The sequence below is a fragment of the Globicephala melas genome, chromosome X (genome assembly GCF_963455315.2).
Source record: "Globicephala melas chromosome X, mGloMel1.2, whole genome shotgun sequence".
Lineage (NCBI taxonomy): Eukaryota > Metazoa > Chordata > Mammalia > Artiodactyla > Delphinidae > Globicephala > Globicephala melas.
Genome location: NC_083335.1, coordinates 23610686 through 23634708, shown reverse-complemented (window position 1 = coordinate 23634708; position 24023 = coordinate 23610686). Strand labels below are relative to the sequence as shown.

Below are 24023 nucleotides of genomic sequence, written 5' to 3'. Positions count from 1 at the left end.
AAGAAATCTCTTAAAATATTTAACATTTTCAGTAAATTTTCTCATACCTCTGATCCTCCATTAATGGACATTTTGGGTTTATTGAGTTCATTTGTGTTTGGAATATTGCAAACAGCTTGTCTTAGGTTAACTGTCACTAATAGAAATTGCTTTTGTGATTTAGTTTAAAACAACAGGATGGTGTCCCTCCCCTGCTTGATGTAACATAAAAAAGTGTTTAGGAGTCAGAGAATTAGATAATACAGTTTTGGCTTGGTTACTATGCAGCTTGTGACCTTGAGTAATTCAGTACCTTTTGTGTCCTGTGTTTCTTCATCTGTTCCACTGTGATAGCTAAGGTTCCTTAAGCTCTGAAAATCTGATTTGAGTCACAGTGGGTTATTCACAAATTGTCATAAATATGTGTGAGATTCTTTAACTTGTAAGTAGTAGTAGAAAGGATATTGTTGATTGTACTAACAGAATGTGACTAAATACGGTGTGATGATTTTTCTGTAATCCTTTTTCAAGTAAAATCTAATTATAAATGTAAACATTTTTTAAGCTTTTGCTTTTACAGGATAAAACATGTAATACATTTATCAAAACCTAATTAATTCTCTCTTCAGAATACTTTCCTATATGATAGAACCATTAATAAAGTACTTTGGAACTTAAGTTATTTGGCCTGATACTTGTTAGATTTTTTTAACTAAGGTTGTTTTTGAAGTCATTTTGCAAATTTTAAACTTTTAGACTTAGGTATTCTAAATTAAAGTCAATTTTGTTAGTCATATAGGAGCATGGTTATCCTGTTATCTCTGGTAGTTGTTAATGTATGCATTTTGAAACAAGATCTTAAATTAGAAAAAAAATTCCTGTGCAGTGTGTAATGTAAATGCCACATACAGTAAATTTTCTTTTAAATGTTGTTAACAGGCTGTTAGTTTCTATAAGCCAAATCAATAAATTTGGAAACTGCTCATGAACTACATGCCATTAGCAATGAATAAGTTATGAAAGTAACTGATTACATTCATTGTCTTAATAGTTCACAAAGAGCACAGAACTTTGTTTCTGTCCTTTGTTTTATTTCTGAAAATCTGTATAACTTAATTATTGTTAAACAATACACCTCCTTAAAACCAACTGTGGAGCTTAATGTGATTAGATCTTAACTGTCTGATATTTCTGAATTTACTGATGTTAGGGATTATGTGTTTAAAGATTATAATGACGTTTTAGTAACATTCTTCCGTGTCTTTGAAGGCATAATTCTAGCCAAATAACATTCTTGTGATATGCTTATGTGACTAACCTAAAATTAGTCTTATTGTCCAATAGTTTTAAGAGACAAAGGCCTAATTTGTACAAATTTCTTTTCTAGTATTATAATGACTATGGCGATATCATCAAAGAAACAATGAGTAAAACAAGGCAGATAGACAAAATTCAGTGTGCAAAGACCCTTATTCTCAGTTTGCAACAGGTAAGACATGAAGAGTACCAGGTTTAGGCTAGCAAAATAAGCACTTAATAGTTTTCAAGTTAACAGTTGAAAACTGGGAAAAGGATGCAATAGATAGTTCATAAAAGTGGAAATGAAAAATACTCAATCTCACTAGTAGACATTGTGCAAGTGAGATCATTTTTTGCTTTGAGACTGGCAAGAGTGGCAAAACCTATAGCCGCCTAAGGTATGGGAGAAACAGGTTCTGACAGCAAGGTATATTGGTTCAACCTTCCTGGCAGGTAGTTTGGCAATATATGTCAAAATTTATAATGTGTATGCCATTTGAGGCAGCAGTTCTACTTCTGGAAGTTCATCCACAGTGGTAATAGGATAACTTTGCAAAAATGAGTGTAAAAGATTATACATTGCAAAGTTATTTATAATAGCAAGAAATTAGAAAATATAAATGCCTGTCAATAGGATATTAGATGAATATATTGTGTAGTATATCTCTGCAGTGGCTGTGTAGCACTTAAAATTGGTGTAGATCTGTATTCATTAATTCGTAAAGATCTCTACAATATATAGTTTGAGAATAAAAAAAGATTGCAGTATAGCATCTCTATAAAATTGTGCACATCTCTGTGTACCTATTTGGAAAAAATAATCACCAAAATGTTAGCTGTGGTTAACTTGCTTTGGTAGGTTCCAGGTGAATTTTACTTTATTCTTTGTACATTTGTACATGTATTTTAATGAGCATTTATCAACCGTATAATCAAAATGTACCAGTCATTTTCATTTTGGCAGTGTCAAGGCAGGTTTAATTAGGCAAAAATCATTTGCTTAGTATACTTTTGTCTGTAGAGACCAAATGCATGCAGAACATAACCCAACCCATTTCACTTTGATAAACTTTCTTGCTTTTTAGAGATCTAGGTATGAAAGTTCTTAATTTCATTTGCATATTTTGATATTCTTTATTAAAATTAATAGAATTTAAAAGGTTTTAAAGGCAGCATTTAAATAACTTTTGGTGTAAAATAATAGCTGTTTGCTGTAGAAAGTTTAGAAAATATTATAGGAAAACTAGAAAAAATACAACTTATCTTTAATTTTTTTCACTTAACAGTGTTTTAATTTTTAACTTCCTAATCTTTTTTATGCCTATGTGAAATCTTATTTTACAAACATAAAAAATCATATTGCACATTGTCTTGAAATGCTGAATTTTTCATATTAATAAATCCTGAACACTTTCATGCCATTAAATACTTTCCTCTGCATTTTTAATGACTGTGTAGTATTCCATTTTATAGAGGGACTATAATTTAACCAAGATCTCTTCTCGTTTGATGTTGAGGTTTTTTTACAATTCTTGCCATTATAAATAGCACTAAGACAAACATTTTTGTACTTACGTATTGTATACAGATATTACTGTTATCATTCCTTTTGGATAAAGTCTGATAATAACAATTGCTTACTCAAAGGGCATGAAAATTCTAAAGCTTTCACTACACATTGCCAGATTGCTCTGTAGAAAGGTTTTCTCAGTTTATGTTCCCAGCAGATCAGTGCCCATTGCACTGTATTCTTAAGTAGTAGCCATTATCTTTTTAAAATCTTGGCAGCTTGATAATTGAAAGATTGTATTTTGTTTTGCTAACTTTATGATGAAAGTTCTTGATGTGAAGATCCATCATTTAAATGTCAATAAGAACATAGTTGTTAGTTGGTTTCCTTTTTCTTTATATTTTTATATGCTATTTTAATATCCAATTAATACCGGCAGAAAAGAATTCTGTCGTAACTAATCTAAGGAGTTTCTAATGTCAGTAACTACCTCTAGTCTGAATATATGAAGTGCTACAATTTTGGTCATTTGTATCATGTTTTTAAAAATCCATGTTATAGAATGAAGTACAATGCCTTATTTATAGAACATCAAGTATATTTTAAATATAAAATGTAGTATTTTAAAATTAGATGTTAATAATCCATAGTTATTAAAAAACTTTAACATGCTTTCTTTCTTTCCAAACAGCTTTTTAATGAAATGATACAGGAAAATGGCTATAATTTTGATAGGTCATCCTCAACATTCAGCGGCATAAAAGAACTTGCTCGACGTTTTGCTTTAACTTTTGGACTCGATCAATTGAAAACGAGAGAGGCCATTGCTATGCTACACAAGTAATTTCCAAATATTTTATTCAGCTTGTTTGTTAATCATGAAGTTTTTTTGTATCTTGCTCTTTTGTTTAGAATAACCAAGTTCAATTGATGCTTTATTACTTGTTTACAAATCTGTGGCATGTCTCCTTTCTTAAGAACCAGTTATAGTGCTATCTCTGTTAACACATGAATTGGGACTAAAACACCTTTTATAGAAAAGTCTTTGCTTTAATTAAAACCATACAAAATCTTTATAAATTACGTGAAGAAAAGCAACATATATTCATCAGGTATTATAGAATCTCTTTTAACAGTTTTTGTCATAATCTCTCTTGCTGGGTAGATAATGTTTTGAGATTTGATTTCTTTGTTTCAAGTTTTTTGTTTCTGGTTCTGTTCTCTATTTTGCAGTGACCTTTTCTCTTGTTTTGAGCCACAATCTTTATTTTGTCTGCATGTTTTCTTTGCCTTATCAAAATTGGAAATCATCTCATTTTATTTTAGGCATGTAATTTAGTGATCAATTATACTTTTAAGTATATTTTAGAGCTCTAACATAACCAACATGTGGTTATTAATACCCTTTATGTCTTTATTGTGGATAAAGAGCCTTGCCTTTGGAAAAATCAAGAGGCTTGGGCTCTGTTTCATTGAAAGCTCTCTGTTTTGTGTCTTTTTAAAATTCCTGTTGCTTACTTAATTATGAAGTGTTAAATGTCTTCCTTCAGAAATTGTTCTGCTCTTTGTTAGTCCTATACCTTCCTCAACTTTAATTTACTCTCTCCTTTTCACTTTGCTCTAAAAGTCTCAATTTTCTTTTTATGCCTTTTAATACTATGGATGAGAATTTTAGGTAATATTTAAGGACCACACATGTAGTAATTATTTTGAGAAGTAATATATTATTTACTTCATATATATATATATATATATATATAATGTTGGGTAGTTGTCTTGATTAATAGAGGTATTTATTGTTAAATAAATATAAACTGGGCCTTGAGTGGAGTTTAATTTTTAAACTTTACTCTTAAGTGGGTCATTACAGATAGTCTTGAATCATTATTTTTAAGTTGATCCTATGTGTTATAGTTGATCTCCTTTGTGTCTTGAAAAATACAGAAAATGTACTGATCATTATGTGAAAGGATTTGGGTTATTTTCTATGGAAAAGAGAACTGAGGAGAGAATGTAGATATACCAAACCACATTTTAAATAAAGACCAGCTGGTGTGTGTATGTGTGTGTCTGTTTTGTTTTAAAGAAAGTAACAGTTGGGAGTTCCCTGGCGGTCCAGTGGTTAGGACTTGGCGCTTTCACTGCTGGGGCAAGGGTTCAGTCCCTGGTCAGGGAACTAAGATCCTGCAAGCTACTTGGCGCAGCATGCCCCTCCCCCCCGCCAAAAAATAAAAATAAAAACCAAAACAAACAAAGTAAAAGTGGCATAAAATGTAAATATATTTGCTCATTCTCGCACTGTAGCCTCCTTATTCTCTCTATTCCTCAGATTAAATGCATGACAAAGGAAACATCTTAGTAGTGGGATGAAGTATAGAGAAATTCCCTAAGTTATTCAATTTTGTATTGTAGTCCTTTAAATATTTGTCTTTTTTTGTTGTTTTTGTTGCAGAGATGGCATAGAATTTGCTTTTAAGGAGCCTAATCCACAAGGAGAGAGCCATCCACCTTTAAATTTGGCATTTCTTGATATTCTCAGTGAATTTTCTTCTAAACTACTTCGACAAGACAAAAGAACAGTGTATGTATTTGTTAGAAATACTCTATTTAATTTTGTTTTGGAATTCTTAAAGATTAATTGTTATACTTGGTTTCCCTCTCAGATTAGATTAGATTTGTAGGATTGCATTAATGCACAAAGAACTTTATACTTCAGAAATTTTATAATTTAAGGATTATAATTGTTTTATGCATAATACTCCATTTTAATTCTGTGAGTTCCCCTTACAGTGTAGTTGAGGCTTTAGAGGTGTAACTGGAATGCTTTGTGTATTCCTATTTGAGTTCTTGGCTCAGCCTAACTAATGAAGGAGCATTTAACAAATAATGATATCGCTGATCCATCAGGAGCACCTTAGTCTGTGTCCTGAGCCATGACTACACTGGAAAGTAGAAGTCCCCCTCTTTTATCTTTGTACTTTAACTACAAGTCCTGTTCTCAACAGGCCATTTAAACAGGATACTTTTATGGTTTGGTCTTCTAAAATCATGACTTATGTTCTAAGAGAGCCTAACAAATGGAATTAAAGTCTCAAAATCTTCTTTCATCTCTTCCACCCCCACCCCCCAACCCCGGGCTTTGAGGTATAAAAAGACAGAAGAATATGAATAACTCATAGGTAATGTCTTCTGAAAGCCCACCAGTATTTTGCTTTTAAAGATTGTATAGATCTTGGGGACTTCCCTGGTGGTCCAGTGGTTAAGACTTCACCTTCCACTGCTGGGGGTGCGGGTTCAGTCCCTGGTCGGGGAGCTAAGATCCCACATGCCTTGTGGCCAAAAAACCAAAACATAAAAAAGAAGCAGTATTGTAACAAGTTCCATAAAGACTTTAAAAATGGTCCACATCAAAAAAGTCTTTAAAAAACATCATTGTATAGATATTATATGAAATTCTAAAGCAGACAGAACGGTGATAGAAATCACAATAGTGGTTACTTCTTGGGGTTGGGGAGACTGAATGGGAAAAGGGATACAGGGTACTCTGTAGGGTCATAGGAATGTCCCATATCTTGATAGGTGTATGGGTTACATGGCTGCATTCGTTTGCAAAACTGATCCAACTTTACTGTTAATTTCTGTGCATTTTATTATATATAAATTTATCCCAGTTCAAAATTGCATTGAGGAATTACCTGGTGGTCCAGTGGTTAGGATGCCGCGCTTTCAGTGCCAAGGGTCTGGGTTCAATCCCTGGTCTGGGGACTAAGGTTCCACAAGCTGTGTGGTGCGCCCCCCACCCCCCCAAAATTGCATTGACACTATTAATTAGAGAAATAAAAATTAAAACAATAAAAAAACATTTGTCACTTAGCATATTAGCAAAACTTAAGACATTGGATAGCGCCAAGTATTGCCAAGGATGTGGAGCAATAGAGGCTTTTATACATTGCTGGTGGCAGAGTAAATTGGTACAAGACCACTTTGGAGACAGTTGGCAATGTCTAGTAAAGTTTAAGATTCTCCCTACCTCATGATCCAGTAATTCTATTCATAGGTAGATACCCTAGGGGAACTCTTACACATGTGTAGAAGGATAACTATTAAAGTACTTGACTGTTGCATTGTTTGAATAGGGAAAAACTCAAAACTGACTGAGCATCTATCAGCTAGAAAATGGTATCAATTGATTAATATACAATGGAATACTATACAGTGGTCAAAATGGTTAGATTTTTAAAAGTAAACACAATTCCTTAATTTTATTAAAAACCCATTTAATTGTTCAAATTTCTAGTATCAGATGTCATCAATGACTTTTATTTGATTGAATTGGGATTGAAATAAGATTCACACAATCCAATTGATCTACTTTTAAAATCTTAAATTTTTTCAAGTTTATTGAGCTATAATTGACACATAAAATTGTAATATATTTAAAGTGTACAACATGATGATTTCATATACATTGTGGAAGGATTCCCATAATCAAGTTAATTAACGTATTTATCATATCACATATTTACCATTTTTTTGATCAGAACACTTAAGCTCTAGTCTTTTAGCAAATTTCAATTATATGGTATTATTTAAGTACACAGTATCATCAACTGTAGCCACCATGTTATACATTAGACCCTCAGATCTCGTTCATCTTAAAAAATTTTTTTTTCTGACTTCATTGAGATATAGTTGACATATAATACTGTGTAAGTTTGAGGTGTACAACATGTTGATTTGATACACTTACATTATTGGAAAATGATTGCCACTATAGTGTTAGCTGACGTCACTCTTCCAAAATGGTTAGATTTTAAAATTATAATGTTGAGTGCAAAAAGCTAAGTACAAAATTGTGCTATGATGTTTACAGACAAATAGGTGTTAAAACATTACAAATGGGGACAAAAAATAGCAAGTTCAGGTTAATGGCAACTTCTGTGGCTGGAAAGAGGACAAAGGGAACTAGCATCAGGGAGGGCTACTTATCTGGAATGTTCTATTAAGCTTTGTGGTGGATACATAGTTGTAAATCTCTCAACTAGTGAGTATATTGTGTCTCAGACTGCACATCTTGTGTCAGGCTGGTAAGTTCTCAGACTAATAGCCAACTTCCAGACCACACTTTGATGAGTACTGTACTACTGTGTGTAGCTGAAATATATTTACAATATATACAACTAACACTAAGCAGTATGTTTGTAACTCATCTCTCCTGCCCTTTCTCTTATGGTGTTCAAAACTGGTAGTTCTGAACTGATTCAAATTAACCATTATTATGACAGCAAAATTTGGTTTGCACTTTACAGTTAGTTGATGAAACTTGTGTGAAGCATAATTTACACAATAAAGCACTGAACTCTTAGTGTCAGAAGCCTGGGATTTGAATCATGGTTATACTGCTTTCTCATTTTTATGACCATGGTTATATTACTTAACTTTTCTTATCCTTTCTCTCCTTATCTGTCAAATGGGGAGAATGTCTCCCTCACAAGCCTGTAAGAGTAAAGTTAAAGACCCCAAGAGGAAAATGCGTAGCACACAGTAGTCACACAAATGTTAGTTGATTTTTGATTGCTATATTATATATGTCATAAAATCCTTGTGATACTTGAATCCAAGGGTAGATGTATGACTTCCATCAGGCTGAAAATATTGTGCAGGTAGGGACCATATCTGATTGACCTTTGTATCTATCCCCATTGCCTGGGACATAGATGCTCAACAAATAATAAGCTGAAATGCTATGAATTATTTCATTTAATGTGAGAATCTTGATAGAGACAAAATTGTTCATTAGTGTACTGATGAGGCTTAGATTGAGTAGTGAAGTAATATGCCTATGCTCACACAGCTACGGGTTGGTAGAACTGGGACTGAACCCAAGTTGTGTAATTTTTAAATCCGATCCTCTTTCCGGGAATATGACTCAGGTTCTTCTAACAGAGGACTTGTAAATGTTAGGATAAAACAGAGACTTCTCGAGAAAGAACGCTAATAATCCTTCGGTTGTTACTGTATGCTTTGAGGAAATGTAGACCCATCAACCACTATTTTCATTCTAATTTACTTTTTATTTAACTCATTAAATCATTGTATGTTCCGTTGTAGTGTGTGAGCCTATAGGAATAAGCAAAAAAAAAAAAAAAAAAAAGCTATGTCAATTTAATGTATCAAAGCTAATGGTTTCTACTCCTTTTCAAGGTATGTTTACTTGGAAAAGTTCATGACCTTTCAGATGTCCCTCCGAAGAGAAGATGTGTGGCTTCCACTGATGTCATACCGAAATTCTTTGCTAGCTGGTGGTGATGATGACACCATGTCAGTCATTAGTGGAATCAGCAGTCGGGGGTCAACCGTGCGGAGTAAAAAATCAAAGCCATCTACGGGAAAACGGAAAGTGGTTGAAGGCATGCAGCTCGCACTCAGTAAGAATATAGTTTATTCTCTTTATATTTGTCCTTTATGTTTACCGTAAACCTTAATGACTGAATTGTCATTAAGGGTCACCTTATTTTTAAATTTGAGGTATGTGTTGTTAAATAATATCTTGAACAATGTGTCCTCCAATTATGTGTAAATGTACTGTTCTAAACATTTTAGATACATAAATTCAGTTCTTACAACTCTTTAGGTACATACTCATTTTTCAAATGTGAAAGCTGGTACAGAGAAGTTAAGTAACTTTTACCTAAGGTCACACCAATATTAAGTAGCAGAGCCAGGCAGTCTCACTCTAGAGGACCTGCTTTTAAATCACTGCACTATACTCTATGTATAGGGATATGGACTCAATATTTTAGAGATAATCATTACCTAAGATATAAAATCATCTAGTTTAAGTGGTACAACAGATTCAGAGAGGTCCCAACTTTTGAATTTCTATGAAGAAGAGTATTAATCATAAAGAACTTGACAGAAATACAAGTTGCTGTCTATAATCTTAGGGTTAATACATTATGACACTTGAATCTCTTGGACTCTTAGTACTCCAGGGTTGGTTCAAAATGGGTCTGGGGACTTTTTTCCTCTCCTTAGGAAACTTTAAACAAATTAGCATAGTTGCCAAAATTTGCTGCAGCTATTATTCCTGAGTAATAAACTACCCCCAAAACTTATGACATAGCAGGGACATGATGTCTGGTGCTTCCGCTAGGAATACTCAAAGGCTAGTGACTGGAATCATACGGAGGCATCTTCACTTACAGATGTATCTGATACTGGCTGTCAGCTGGGACCTCAGTGGGATTGTCTGCCAGGACCACCTTACACATGTCCTTTCCATGTGGCTATTTGGCTTTCTCACAGCATGTGACTGGGCTCCAAGAGCAAGTGTCTCAAGAGACAAGAACTCTGGAAGCTGCCATTTTCTTAAGGCCAGGAATTGGCATAGCATAATTTCCATCATATTCTATGGACCAAGCAATCACAGGGCACAGGTTCAAAGGAATGGGACATCATCCCCCACCTGTTAATGTGAGGAGTGTCAAAGATTTGGGGGCCATATTTTAATTTTATTTATTTTTTTAGGGGCCATATTGTTAAATTGCCACATGGATTAATGGTTTTAGTACTTTTTGTCCAATAATATAAATGCATAAACTCATAACTTATAACTTAAACTTGTAACTTAGATTTGGACTTGATTGGTCATATAGTCCCAACATCCCAGTCTGTGGAGAAATCTCTCTTACAGTGTCCCTGACCAGTTAAAATAGTTAGGGCTTGATAGCAAGTTAAAATAAAATTTCCTTTTTTTAAATAGAAAAGTTATCAAATTAAAAGATGTATTCCCTGCATGCCACTATAAATTTTAAAGCGTTCTGAACCTCTAACTCACCTGGTCTACACAGTTAACCTCCTAAGTGGCCTGTTTGCTTACTAGTCTTCATATTCTTTTTTTTTTAACATCTTTATTGGGGTATAATTGCTTTACAATGGTGTGTTAGTTTCTGCTTTATAACAAAGTGAATCAGTTATACATATACATATGTTCCCATATCTCTTCCCTCTTGCGTCACCCTCCCTATCCCACCCCTCCAGGCAGTCACAAAGCACCGAGCCGATATCCCTGTGCCATGCGGCTGCTTCCCACTAGCTATCTACCTTACGTTTGTGAGTGTGTGTATGTCCATGACTCTCTCTCGCCCTGTCACAGCTCACCCTTCCCCCTCCCCATATCCTCAAGTCCGTTCTCCAGTAGGTCTGTGTCTTTATTCCTGTCTTACCCTTAGGTTCTTCATGACATTTTTTTTTCTTCTTAAATTCCATATATATGTGTTAGCATACGATATTTGTCTTTCTCTTTCTGACTTACTTCACTCTGTATGACAGACTCTAGGTCTATCCACCTCATTACAAATAGCTCAATTTCGTTTCTTTTTATGGCTGAGTAATATTCCATTGTATATATGTGCCACATCTTCTTTATCCATTCATCCGATGATGGGCACTTAGGTTGTTTCCATCTCCGGGCTATTGTAAATAGAGCTGCAGTGAAGATTTTGGTACATGACTCTTTTTGAATTTCGGTTTTCTCAGGGTATATGCCCAGTAGTGGGATTGCTGGGTCATATGGTAGTTCTATTTGTAGTTTTTTAAGGAACCTCCATACTGTTCTCCATAGTGGCTGAACCAATTCACATTCCCACCAGCAGTGCAAGAGTGTTCCCTTTTCTCCACACCCTCTCCAGCATTTATTGTTTCTAGATTTTTTGATGATGGCCATTCTGACTAGTCTTCATATTCTTAAGTCCACCCTCTACACTACCACTACATACTTTGTCTAAAACATGTAACTACCACATTGCTTCCCTGTCACCTTAGCACAGCTTATAAGACTTTGCATAAATTGATACCTGCCTCTTTATTCAGCCTTACCTTTTGCCGTCTACTCCAGGAGTACTAAACTCTTAGTTTGAACCATATGAAATTACTATTTTTGCAGGTCAAAAATTGCTGAATATCAGTAAATTAGTATGGTTCAGTCATTGTTTCATGCCTCGGTGCTTTTGCTTATGTCCTCCCCCCTGCCTAGGACACTTCACAGTCCACACAGTATCTACTCTAGTCAGAAGTAACTTCTGAGTAGCTGGCTCTGATCCCTCTCATTGTTCTCATTCTACCTGTGCTTCCGTCTGTTTTAGCACTTACCACACTGTGTTATAATTGCCTGTGTTTTCTTTTTCCACAACTAGGCTATAAGGGCATGGCAGGGACTGCACCTTACATACCTTTGTATCCTTCTGTTCCAAGCTCTAGCATGTGGAGAGCAAACAGATGATTTTTGACCTGAACACATTGTATCAGACACTTGGTTAATCAAAATTAGTGACTGAACTTCATTGCTGTTAATTTTCTTTCTCAGCTGAAGAAAGCAGTAGTAGTGACAGTATGTGGCTAAGCAGAGAACAAACACTGCACACCCCAGTTATGATGCAGACACCACAACTCACCTCAACAATTATGAGAGAGCCTAAAAGATTACGACCTGAGGACAGTTTCATGAGTGTCTATCCAATGCAGACTGAACATCATCAAACTCCTCTTGATTATAAGTAAGTACATTTGATCATTTTCTGTACTATAACTTTATTAATTACATAGAAAAAAGTTAAGTTAAAAGAAGAATAAAATTCTCCTTGAAGCACGCAGGTAACATGGATGTTAGCTCAAAGACAACAAGAGGAAGCAAGGCAACAGCAGGAGAGAGCAGCAATGAGCTATGTTAAACTGCGAACTAATCTTCAGCATGCCATGTAAGTGAGAGTGCCTTATTGTCTGAGTACAGGAAGTTCACTAATTCATTTTAACATATTTTAATGTGTGCCTTATCTAAAGATTTCAGCAAACTCTCTAGAGTAACTAAGCTGAAATAATCAAGGAACTAAAAATTGGTCTTTCCAACAGAAAATAAAAACTTAAAGTTAAATATTGACTAGTTAGCTAAAGGACTGATCATAGGTTGATCTGTTGGAAAAGTTTAAATATGAATCCTTGTTTATTTTGGTACACAGAACTATAGCTAAAAATTCAGTTTTGTTACATCTTAATTGATCCCTACCTTAGTTCAGGCCCTCATCTCTCACCTGAACTATTATATTAGCTTTCTAACTCGTTTTCTTCCCTCAAATCTCCCATTTATCCTCTCACCAACCCCTTCCCTCACTCCCCTTACCACCACTCCATCATTCACACTGCCATCAAGAATTGCTGTTCTAGAATAAAAATCTGATAATGTAACTCTTTTTCTTAAAACCTTTCCATGGATCCCCATTGCCTGCAAGATACAGTTCAAACTCCTTAGCTCATGGCATGCAAGATCTTTCTAAATATGGCCCCTGCCTACATTTTAGTATCATATCCTACTCCCTGGCAACTGGTAAAATCATCATAAAAGAACAAGCTCAGGTGTCACCTTATGTGAAGCTGTGGTGTCATCTACGCTCCCACAACACTGTGTATACTCCTATTTCTTATAGCACTTACACATTGTATTGTAATTTGTTTTATGAATTTGTCCCTTTCTCTAGACTGTGAGCTCCTTAAGGGCAGGGACCTCTTTCTTTCTTTCTCTTTTTTTAATTGAAGTATACTTGATGTACAATATTATATAAGTTACAGGTGTGCAATTTAGTGATTCACAGGTTTTAAGGTTATACTCCATTTATAGTTATTATAAAATATTGGCATTTCCCTGTGTTGTACAATATATCCTTGTAGCTTATTTTATACATAATAGTTTGTACCATTTAATAGGGACTACTTTCGTTTCCTGTTAGTGCTCAGCACATTAAAAAGTACTAAGTAAAAAAAAAAGTACTAAGTAAATGTTCATTAATGAATAAATGTCCAATGCTAAGAAAAATTAGTTTAATTTTCAAATACTTTGTTTTTACTGGAATCTGTATGAGAGTTTTATAAATCTTTATTAGCTTTGGCTCCAAAAGAAATGGCATATAAGTAGTCCTTAGATGACTGGTACAAAGGGGGAAGATCTGATGATTCTGATTAAGTTTTTTAGTTTGAAAGCTTTGTATTTGTAACATAATGTGGTATATGTTTTAATGCTGGGAGATAATAATTGTTACCTTTTTTAAATTTATATTTTGTTTCATTTTATTGGTTTTTGAGTGATGAGAATTTTACCTATATTTCTTAAGAAATGATCATTTACCACATGAGTGGTAGTCTACTTAAATTCACATTAGTTATCTGTAGTGGTGTTAAGAACCTCTACAGACAAGGTATACTTTATCACATCTATAGATTCTGATCCGAGTATGTCTAATATGTTCATTCTCTATACTATCTCTTGATTCTGTCCCCTATTCTGTTTCTATAGCCACATTCCCTTTAATATATGTTCTTATTTCACGCTGAATTCAACAAGTGATTTCTTAGCTTCTGACCAGTCACCAGTCCAAACACTTCAGAATTCTGCTATGCAATCATTTGGTCCTTAATGTCTCCCCTGAAAACTTTCCCACCAGTGCCCAAGATCTTCCACAGCATCTCATTACTCAGTACCATTTATCATTATTCTTTTGTTTGTAGATTGATTGATTAACTTTGTTTCTTCAAGTTTTATAGAGATAAAATTGACATACAGCACTGTATAAGTTTAAGATGTTCAGCTTAATGATATGACTTACATACATCCTGAAATGATTACTACAAGTTTAGTGAACATCCATCATCTCATATAGATACAATGTTTGTAGTTAGTTTTAATTCTTCTTAGAGATAAACTTCCTCAGGTGACTAAGAAATTATCCCAGTTAAATAATTATTACCAGAAGATCCTTTTGGGTGTTGTACCATAAGTGTTCTATTGCTTGAGACTTTAAAATATTTTTGTTTTACAACACTGGTTTTGTAATGGTATCTGCCCTATAACTGAAAATACTTCCAAATTCTCCCTCCCTCTCTCGCGCTCTCTCTCTCTCTCTCTCATAGTTTGTATCACATATATCTTTCTTATACTTCAAATGAAGTGCAGAATGAATTTCTGTTTTTCTATAATATATGGTCCCCAGAGCACACATATCCCCTTCACAGTTGCCTCCACCAAATATAGTAAAATTGTCATTTACTATCCAGAACTCTTGGGAAATAGGGACCATTGTCAGCATATTTGTCCAGGTAGTCTGGACTAGACATCACATCTTGCTATCTTTATCTTTTAAGACTCAACATGGTATTGTGTAAATTGTAAGCTAGCATTCAATAAATAATTGATTTTTGAGGTGGAATCTTTAAATGAGTGAGAAAAGAAGGAAATGTTAGCCAAACTGGGGAATAAGAAGTCACCCTCAATTTCACTATTATGTTGACTCTTTTATGCTGATCTGGGCTAATTTGTGAACTTGAAATTTGAGTTTTTTCCTTATAATAATGTGATAACAGAATTTTTATTCTTAATTTTTATTTTACTTTTCTATGTATGTCTCAGTTTTGAGTTTTATAGGATACAGAATGCAAGTTTCAGCATAGATGTTGCTCATTTCTTCCTGAAGGAGAATTAATCTCTTCTTTCAGTATATCTTTATATCACTAAAGGCATATTTCTCTTGAAATATTTATCACACTTTGTCATAATTAATTATCTCTGTTTCCCAGAGTAGACTGTGAGCTCCTTGAGGGCAGGAACCATGTCTTATTCATCTTTTATTTTGCATCCATAGGACACAGTAGAAGCCTGTCACATAGTAGGCACTGTGTGAATGAATGAGTGAGTGCCTGGTACATTTTAGGTACTGAGTGAGTGATGGGTAAAATTAACATTATATGTTCATGAAAATACATGTATTCTGAAAATGTCATTTCTTTGGTCTCTGTTTTATACTTGTTTATTAATTTATACCCTGCCTACTTTCAAAAAGGATTTGAGGTATCTTGTCTGTTCCCATGTGGGAAATTCTCATTGAACTTCTAAATGGGATATCAGAACTATCAAGCTAAATGTATTGAAGTAATATCGAATAAACATAACTCCTTAGCATTTTTAGACATTGGGGTTTTGACATCATTGATGACATGATCAATGCCTAATCAATCATTTTCCCTGACCTTTAATTCCATCATTTTCCATTACACTTGAATAGACAGAGCCACATAGTTGCTGCCAATATATTAATAGTCACAACTTTGGTTCAGATCTTGACCTTGTTTTGTATTTCTCTAGTCGGCGTGGTACAAGCCTAATGGAAGATGATGAAGAGCCAATTGTTGAAGATGTTATGATGTCCTCAGAAGGGAGGATTGAAGATCTTAATGAGGGGATGGATTTCGACACCATGGATATAGACTTGGTAAGATACAATGATTCTGTAGGATTTTCTATTTAGATTTTTTGGAAATTAAGTTGGATATTTACTAGAGGAGAGAAATACTTGCTATGAAAAGTAAGTTTTGCAAAATTCTTAAATAAAATAGTTGCCAGGAGTTTAGATACATGAGAAGGGATTGAGGAAGAGGGTGAAGTTGGTGGGGGTGTTAGGTCCTAATTTAAGATGATGAACTTTCAGATTAATTTAGGAATATATAGATTTAAAGGATTTATTTTGTTTAATAGTATACTAAGTATAATATCACCTTTAATTTGCCATCTTTTTACCATTATCAAAATAATACATTGTTAACATGATTTACCCTGTTATTGAGATCAACTGCCGTATCAGATAATAAAGTAAAATACTTAAACTTGGAAATTTAATATATATGAGGGTATATTCTTTGATAATTACATCATATATACAGTTAGGGCTTTATTGTATACAAAATGCTTGTACATATTTCATTTTGCCACACAGCTTATTCAACTTTGTGAGGTAGGTTGAAAGGCTTGAGGATATTGAAGCTTAGACAGCCTATCCAAGGAGACAAAGCTAGGAAGCAGTAAAGCTGAGATTCATTATAAGCCAGGTTTTCTGATTCTGTTTCTCAGTATACCTTGGTATATTCTCTTTAAAGGGAAGAAATAATTAAATATGGCTTCTCTTCAGAATAGCATAATTCGGTATCTTGAAAGGAAAGTTGAGAGAGACATTTTTAAAGTAAAACAAAAAAATTGGTTTTCCAGTTTTCATCTTTAAGAATAATTTTCCACGAACGAATTGGTTTTGCATGTTTAAACAGTCTGTAGTTCGAATATATAGCATTTGAAACATTGTAGAGTACAATTGCAATTACATGGACCATGTGAACACTTAATGATAATTTCAATATTTTCAGTTACTATTTGGCTTATTATAGGTATGACAATTGTCAACTAACTTCCTTTTTTCTCCCTTAGCCACCATCAAAGAACAGACGAGAGAGAACAGAACTGAAGCCTGATTTCTTTGATCCAGCTTCAATTATGGATGAATCAGTAGGTTTAATTTAAATATGCCTCAAGATTATAAAATCAAAAGTAATAGGCAGTCCCTAAGCCTGAGGTTGAAGAGCTGGGACAATACATTGAGAATGGATAAAAACAACTGGACAGGAGGAAAAGAGGCAGGCAGGAGGGATTTCGGGGTAGGGTTGGGGAGGAGTTATGCAGTGGTGGTAACAGATTCAAAGTAGCTTTGAATCCCTGGCCAACTGGGACATGATATGTTAAGGAATTTGGACTTTTCCTGTAGGCTTGAGTTACATATTGAAGGATTTTGAATGAGGGAGCGGCATGATCAGAATTGTGTTTCAGAAAGATTTCCTTGGATAGGATGAAAGAGAAGAAAAATAATCACAATAGTCATAATCATAATATGAAGGCATGGTGAAAAATAGAACTTGAACAGAGGCTTTGGTAATAAAGATAAGGGGATTGAGATAATTGGTTATTGTTAGGTATTGTCAATTGTGTTTCTTCTATCAGTCCCTGTTACCATGTTCTCCCTGAGAATGCCTTGGTTCAAATCTTATAGTTTCTCTCAGACACACCATGCTCTTTCATGACTCCATGACCTTGTAAAAGCTTTTCTTTCTGTCAGAATTGCCCCTTTCCTTTTACTCGTATTGAATTCTTTCTTCAGTAGTCAGTTTGGACATTACCTGCGGAGTTTTTCCTAACCTTTTTAGATAGATACTTTATTCTCAGTTCCCATAACACTTTGTATATACTTCTATTTTGATAACTACCAGATTGGTGTAGTGAAATAAGATATTACATTCCACTCAATAGACTGAACTCCAGGCAGTGATGATTTTATTCATTTTGAGTTTTGCCTAGCTTAGTAGGTATTTAGTTTTATTTGTCAAATTAATAAATCAGTTAAGTGCCCTTCTATCTCACTTTTAGGTGTCTACCCATTTATGCTCCTTCTTTCTAACACCTCCTGCCTCAGGTGACTGTTGTATCATCCTCTGAGGCCTGCCTTCTGTGCCCCTATCTCTGCCATTCTCTCCTTTCCCTCTTCTTGCCTCATAATCTGCTTTCAGATAGCTCTTGGAAGAATTTTGACAAACTAACTCATGCTAACATGTTTATATTAATAAGGCCAGCTATTTGAGCTAAAAGACAAATATTTCATAGATCAGCGGGTATAGAAATCTTTGGACAAGCCTTGGGATCCTTTAAACCAGTGTTTCTCAATCTCTAAGGTGCATATGAATCATCTGGAGATCTTATTAAAATGTAGGTTCTGCTTTAGTAGGTCCGAAGTGTGGCCTGACATTCTGCATCTCTAACAAGACCGTAATTTGAGTAACATAGGTGACCTAGGCCTACCCTTAAGTCTGTAGTTTAAGTGCCTATTGAAGTATGTGGTTTCCCTGATAATCTAGGAGTATGTATCTTCCAGTTCGTTAAATAAAACATTTAGGTAGTGATTGTGATGAGGAATAAAAGAGAATCTTTTCAAGCAGATATAATGAAATGCATTAATTCTGCAGTTTATCAAGTTGGAAATTGGTACTAAAATGAATAAGATGCTCCCCCTGCTCTCAGAGGGTTTGTATTCTAGTCCAACTGTACTATCACTTTGAGGTGAAAAGGGATGGAAGCTGGTATTTGAAAACTTATGTGCCTGACACTATGCTAGGCACGATTTAGTTTGATCTAATCAGCAACCTTGTAAGAAAGGTGGTGGGATCCCACTTTTACACTCAAGCAAACTTGGACTGAAGAGGTGGTTCAGTGACTTGCTCAGAGTTATACAACTTTAGTGTCAGAGTAGTAATTTGACCTGAGTTCCTTTTGATTTAAAAATCTCATGCTACCACTACTGTGGAAGAAATACCAAGAAAAATATTTTAGAAATTGGAATGATTAACTGTAGTCAAAATTGATGTGGGCAAAGATCTCCTTATTTTTTCATGTGTTCATCTAAAGTCAGGAAAACTGTAGGCATTTGTTTCCTTGGTCTCTTACTAGATTTGCAAAAAGGTGCCCTTCACTTCAGGTTACTACAGTAGTTGAACAGCAATGTAAATGTGTGTATATTTTTGACATTTAACATTTAGGGAAAACTATAATCTGAGTGAGGCCAGAGATAGGGACCTAATAATTATTTGTTATTTATAGAAAAATTTTGGCATTCTTGTGTTTATTGAATATGTTATAACTAAGGGGATAGTTGTGCTGCTTCTAAAATTGGGAAAATGAGCACATGCGTCTGTACCTGTAGTTTTATAGTATTACCACATGATGGCAGCAGTCACATAACTGAGTGCTCAATATCTTTAAAAGCGCAGGTATCTTTAGACATCTTTAACCATGTATATATATTTAAGTTAATACTAGTTTGTTTTAAAATATACATTAAACTTTACCTCATTATCTCAACAATAACTTAAGAAGTGGAATAATAGAAATTTTTAAATGTAAAAATCTGCATTTGCTTTTCTGCAATAGCTTACATCTGTTTTTATTCAAGCCTGTGATAAATGAGTCATCAAAACAATAGTAAAATTGGGACTTTAAATCCTTTTATACTCAGTTCTAAGATTCTCTAATTTTAAGTGAAGTAACCCAAAGCATCCTACTATAGATACTAGCATCCTAGTATAGATACTAAATAAATCCTAAATGTGTTTTTTGTAACATGTTATCCATGTAATTCAGAAGTGGTAATAGGAAAACTCTGAGCAGATCAGTTTTGGGTTGCATATATACAACATTCTAGATTTATTATTTATTTAGTTTCATATTTGGAAACAGTGTCAACATTGGTTTATCCCATTGTGCCAGTGGTTGCTTTCTGCTACTAGTGGGCCAGTATTGTCTCAACACACCAAAGCTTGCTATTGGTACTTTTAAAGTATATGCTTAAGTGGTTATTAATGTTAACACCAGAAACAGGTGTAGCTTATGTTAGCACAGAAAGAGAATAAGTATCACTAATATCATTCTTCTGTGTTGAGACTCTTATTAGAATTATCTGTAGTATAAAATTGGTAAAAGAAGAGTTCGGTATAATTGAACTAATTTAACTGTTCTAATAGAAGAATCTACTTATAACCTAGACTGCACAAACACAGGAGAAAAGAAAAAAACCTGTTCAGGCCATTTCTAGGTAGGCACTTGGTTTGGAAAGAACTTGAGTTCACCTTCATGCCACACTCTACACTAAAATTGCTAATTAAGATTTTATCCTTTCATTCACCATTAGATCTTCCTTTACCCAGAGTCACAGAGTGTTATGGCTAGAAGGGATCTTTAAACATCACGTATCACCTAGGCCTCTTTGGTGGAAACATTCTAATCACCCAAACTCTGACTCTAACCAAAAAAGGAGAACCCTGAAACTTGGGTGGGGGCGGGCAAGGGGTGAGTAGTGGTGGTGGTTTTGGTGGATGACAGGTAAGAAATGGGGTACATTAATTCTCTATTGCTTTCATTACTGGGGATTCCAAACACTTTACTTGATAATTTACTACAATGAGCCTGCAATGAGATAGATATTTGTTTTCTGGTCTGAAAATACACAGTTCCTTCAATTCAGATCAGAACAATTTGTGAGTTCTATGACTTTTGTTAAAGTGAGGTTTAATAATTTACAAGAGCCCTTTGTAATCTCAGTCTTAGCTCATTACCTCTGACTTTAATATCAGTTTTTTACTAGTTTATTATAGTATTTTAAAATATTACTTAATTGTCATAGTAAGTGCTGGAATTTTAATTGAAGAGCGTAACTTTTAGTATATACAACTGAAGGTTATATCTTATTCTTATTTAATGAACGAGAGGGAGTTGCTCCATTTATTACCTGCTATTACTTTTTTAAGTTAGTGACAAGTAATTATTAGATTTTACTTAACATTCTTTTCCCAACTGAAATGTAATGAAAAGCATCAATATAACTTTGTTTGCTCAGATTTTACCTTACTTATTTGATTTCTTAAAATTTGCAGTCCTGTTCATTCACCCAGAAAGCTTCCTATTTTCTACATATTTATATTGTTTTTGGATGTTTTTGGTCTGCATGTTCAAATGCCTTTTTAAAAACTATACCCACTTCACAGTGCAAATGACTGAGTTTGCCATACATCTTGTGCCAGAAGTGTATGTCAAGAAGCACATTCATTTGTTCATTCAACAAATGTCGGGTGCCTATGTTCAGGGCATTATCTAGGCATTAGGGGTGTGTATAAACATATAAATGAGACATGATCTTTGCTTTTAGTTATATTTGTGAGGTAAGTAGCATTGTGTTTAGGCCTGATGTTATTTCATTATATGTTAATGGTAATTATAATTTTAGAATTATATATCTGAGAAGGGAATTTTTCAAAGTGGTTTTTAGCATGTTATTAAACTTAATATTACCAAGTATCAATGTAATATATTTTACAAAGAAATGAATGACAATTTTAACAAGATTTTTTTTCCTCTCTCTCATTAGGTTCTTGGGGTGTCAATGTTTTAATACCAGTACACAATTAAATCTGTGGTGAAGTCATTTTCTAAGTGGAAGAGGAAATTTTAAAATAAAGTGTGGTAGATACAGTGAAATTCTGTACAGATTTTTCTCTAAGGAGAATATGACGTGCTTATACTTACCAAGATCAAGTGCATTTGAGGGGCAGTTTTGTTTGCCTGAAAAAAGTAAAGGACAAGTAAACAATTTGATGATAAGCTACAGTTTTTCTTAGAAAGTAAATATTTTATTTATGCGCTGTTAGTTGGCTTTTGAATCAATTATTTCATGCTTTTTTTAAAGAAAATATAACAATCTGAAGAGGCATTTGGTACAGACATGAATCCTCTCACATTTATTTACTGGGTGTACTAAGTAATGATGACCTCTGCTGGATTTCTGTTTACATCCAAGAAACAAAGTTAAGGATGGATTTATTCCCCTACCCTGAAATTATAGGATAGAATTGTTTTTAGCATTCTAAATTTAAATGCTTGAAACATCAATCAACAAAGCTTTCTTTTAAAATATTGTAATTGTGGAGAAAAGTAAACTTATAAGCAGAACTTTTACAATTTTTTCATCTAAAATGTATTTTAAGATATTTTTAAAATCCAAGAGCTTCTCTATACTTTTCAGAAATACCCAGATGCAGTGAACTGCCAGAAGGTAACCAGTCTCAAACATGCTTATCCCATTATCAACCCTGAAAGTTTGCTTGTCCTTTAAGATAAAAATGTAATGTTGTGATATTCCTTCCAGTAGTGCCACTGTATTTTGTCTCCAAATAAAAGAAGCTTATTGTAGTATGTTTGCAGAAAAAATTCTAAACAAAAATTATACAGCTTATTAGAGTGTGGGAATAGGGATCTAAATTTTAAATAAAATTATATATATATATAAATTGGTGCTGATTTTATAATTGCGCAGTTTGTTTAGTTTTTTCTTACTTTTAAATTCCAACTTAAAATTATGAGGTTTCAGAAATATATTGAAAGTTTAACAATGTTTAAAAATAGAAAAGCATGAGTGTTCATGCTTTAAAATGATTTTTAAATTTGTATTTTATATTGTTTTATCTATCTGTCTTTGCAAGCAGTCTTCAGGTTAAAGATACTTCTAACAGGTTACAGTACATTTCCTCTGTATGTAAATTAGATGGGATAATAGAATTCATAACCCATAATATTCTTTGAAAGCTAAGCTTTAAACTTCATTTTATGTCCTTTCACAAATTAGTTTAAAACAGAAAGTGGCTACTTGCCATTTTGACATCAACTCATTTTGCGAGGCTTAGGCAGCTAGACATCGTTTAAAACAAAATATTAACTTATATTACATGTGTATCTATCTTTTGTCAGTCGTCTCTCAGTTCTTGAGGTATATTATTTTAATCATTCCATGCCTTAATATGCTTGCAATACAAGAATATCTTCAGATGGGTGAATACCAAAAGGCTTCCAGTTCTTAGAGTCAGAAATCAACAAGCATTGGGCTGTGGTAGCCAAAAACCATAGGTTAGCTAAAGATCATGATAAAATTCAATTATTTTATTAAATCATGGTTAATAACAAATGAAGTCAGACTTGTCTAACAGATTTTCCATCAACAAATATTGTTATGTGCAAAAAAGTATTGCCTATGTTGTTTTTCACACCACTGCATTTACTAGAACTGCTGAGAGGACTGTATATATGATTTTAAACCTAAGTTGATTTTTTTTCTCACTCTTGAAAGGAGTACTTCTTTGTGAAAGCAGTTCTTACAGCTTTGTTTTCAACCAGCTAAAAATGTTTTATATATTACTCTAACCTGTTGTCCTCCACATTCTATTGTCCTAATTGTACTGTTTTCTGATTTGTATTTATGTCTTGAGACAGTAACTTTTTGAATAAAAATAAACCTACAGTATGTTGTATGTTTTATCTTTTGTAATTGAAGGAGGAGGGTGGCTATAAATGGTTTAGAAAGTGTACCTGTTATATCTTTTAACATGTTTGGGTGGGAATAATTTATAGAAAACATTGCCATTTTATATTTTTAATAAATCATACTTTTTAAAAATGAGACTAAATCCCTAATTGGGTTATTACTTTAAAATAGAAACCTGTGACCATTATTACTTTAATTTTTATCTGGTATGAGTTAAACGCTCTTTAAAATATCTGCATTGTTCATCCAGGATACATTTGAGTGCCCGCTATGTGCTAAGGCATGTGTTAGAGATCTAGCAGTGAACAAGATAGACAGGGTCCCTCCCTCGTAGATCTATTGTGGCAAACAAATAAGGAAAGACTCAAATAAAATAATTAAACTTGTAATAAGTGCTAGGAAGGAAACCAGCAGGGTGTGCTGAGCTAGAGAGTGAGAGAGAGAAAGAGTTTGTGTGT

At 33.9% G+C, this 24023-nt stretch overlaps 1 protein-coding gene across 6 annotated transcripts in view; it reads left to right on the top strand.

Moving 5' to 3' along the window:
* The window catches only part of STAG2 (STAG2 cohesin complex component), a 116173-nt gene extending 92629 nt beyond the window's left edge, over positions 1 to 23544 (top strand). For 5 of the 6 annotated variants that reach the window (XM_060292090.1, XM_060292086.1, XM_060292089.2 and 2 more), the window contains 9 exons: positions 1367 to 1468; positions 3480 to 3628; positions 5241 to 5369; positions 8993 to 9216; positions 12156 to 12345; positions 12436 to 12546; positions 15975 to 16101; positions 17085 to 17162; positions 21619 to 23544. In XM_060292090.1, the coding sequence (XP_060148073.1) occupies positions 1367 to 1468; positions 3480 to 3628; positions 5241 to 5369; positions 8993 to 9216; positions 12156 to 12345; positions 12436 to 12546; positions 15975 to 16101; positions 17085 to 17162; positions 21619 to 21642 (1134 nt within the window). In that variant the 3' untranslated portion in view covers positions 21643 to 23544. The remainder of the gene's footprint in view (positions 1 to 1366; positions 1469 to 3479; positions 3629 to 5240; positions 5370 to 8992; positions 9217 to 12155; positions 12346 to 12435; positions 12547 to 15974; positions 16102 to 17084; positions 17163 to 21618) is intronic. The other variant, XM_060292091.1, reaches the window with a different exon arrangement.
* The last annotated feature ends 479 nt before the right edge of the window (positions 23545 to 24023 follow it).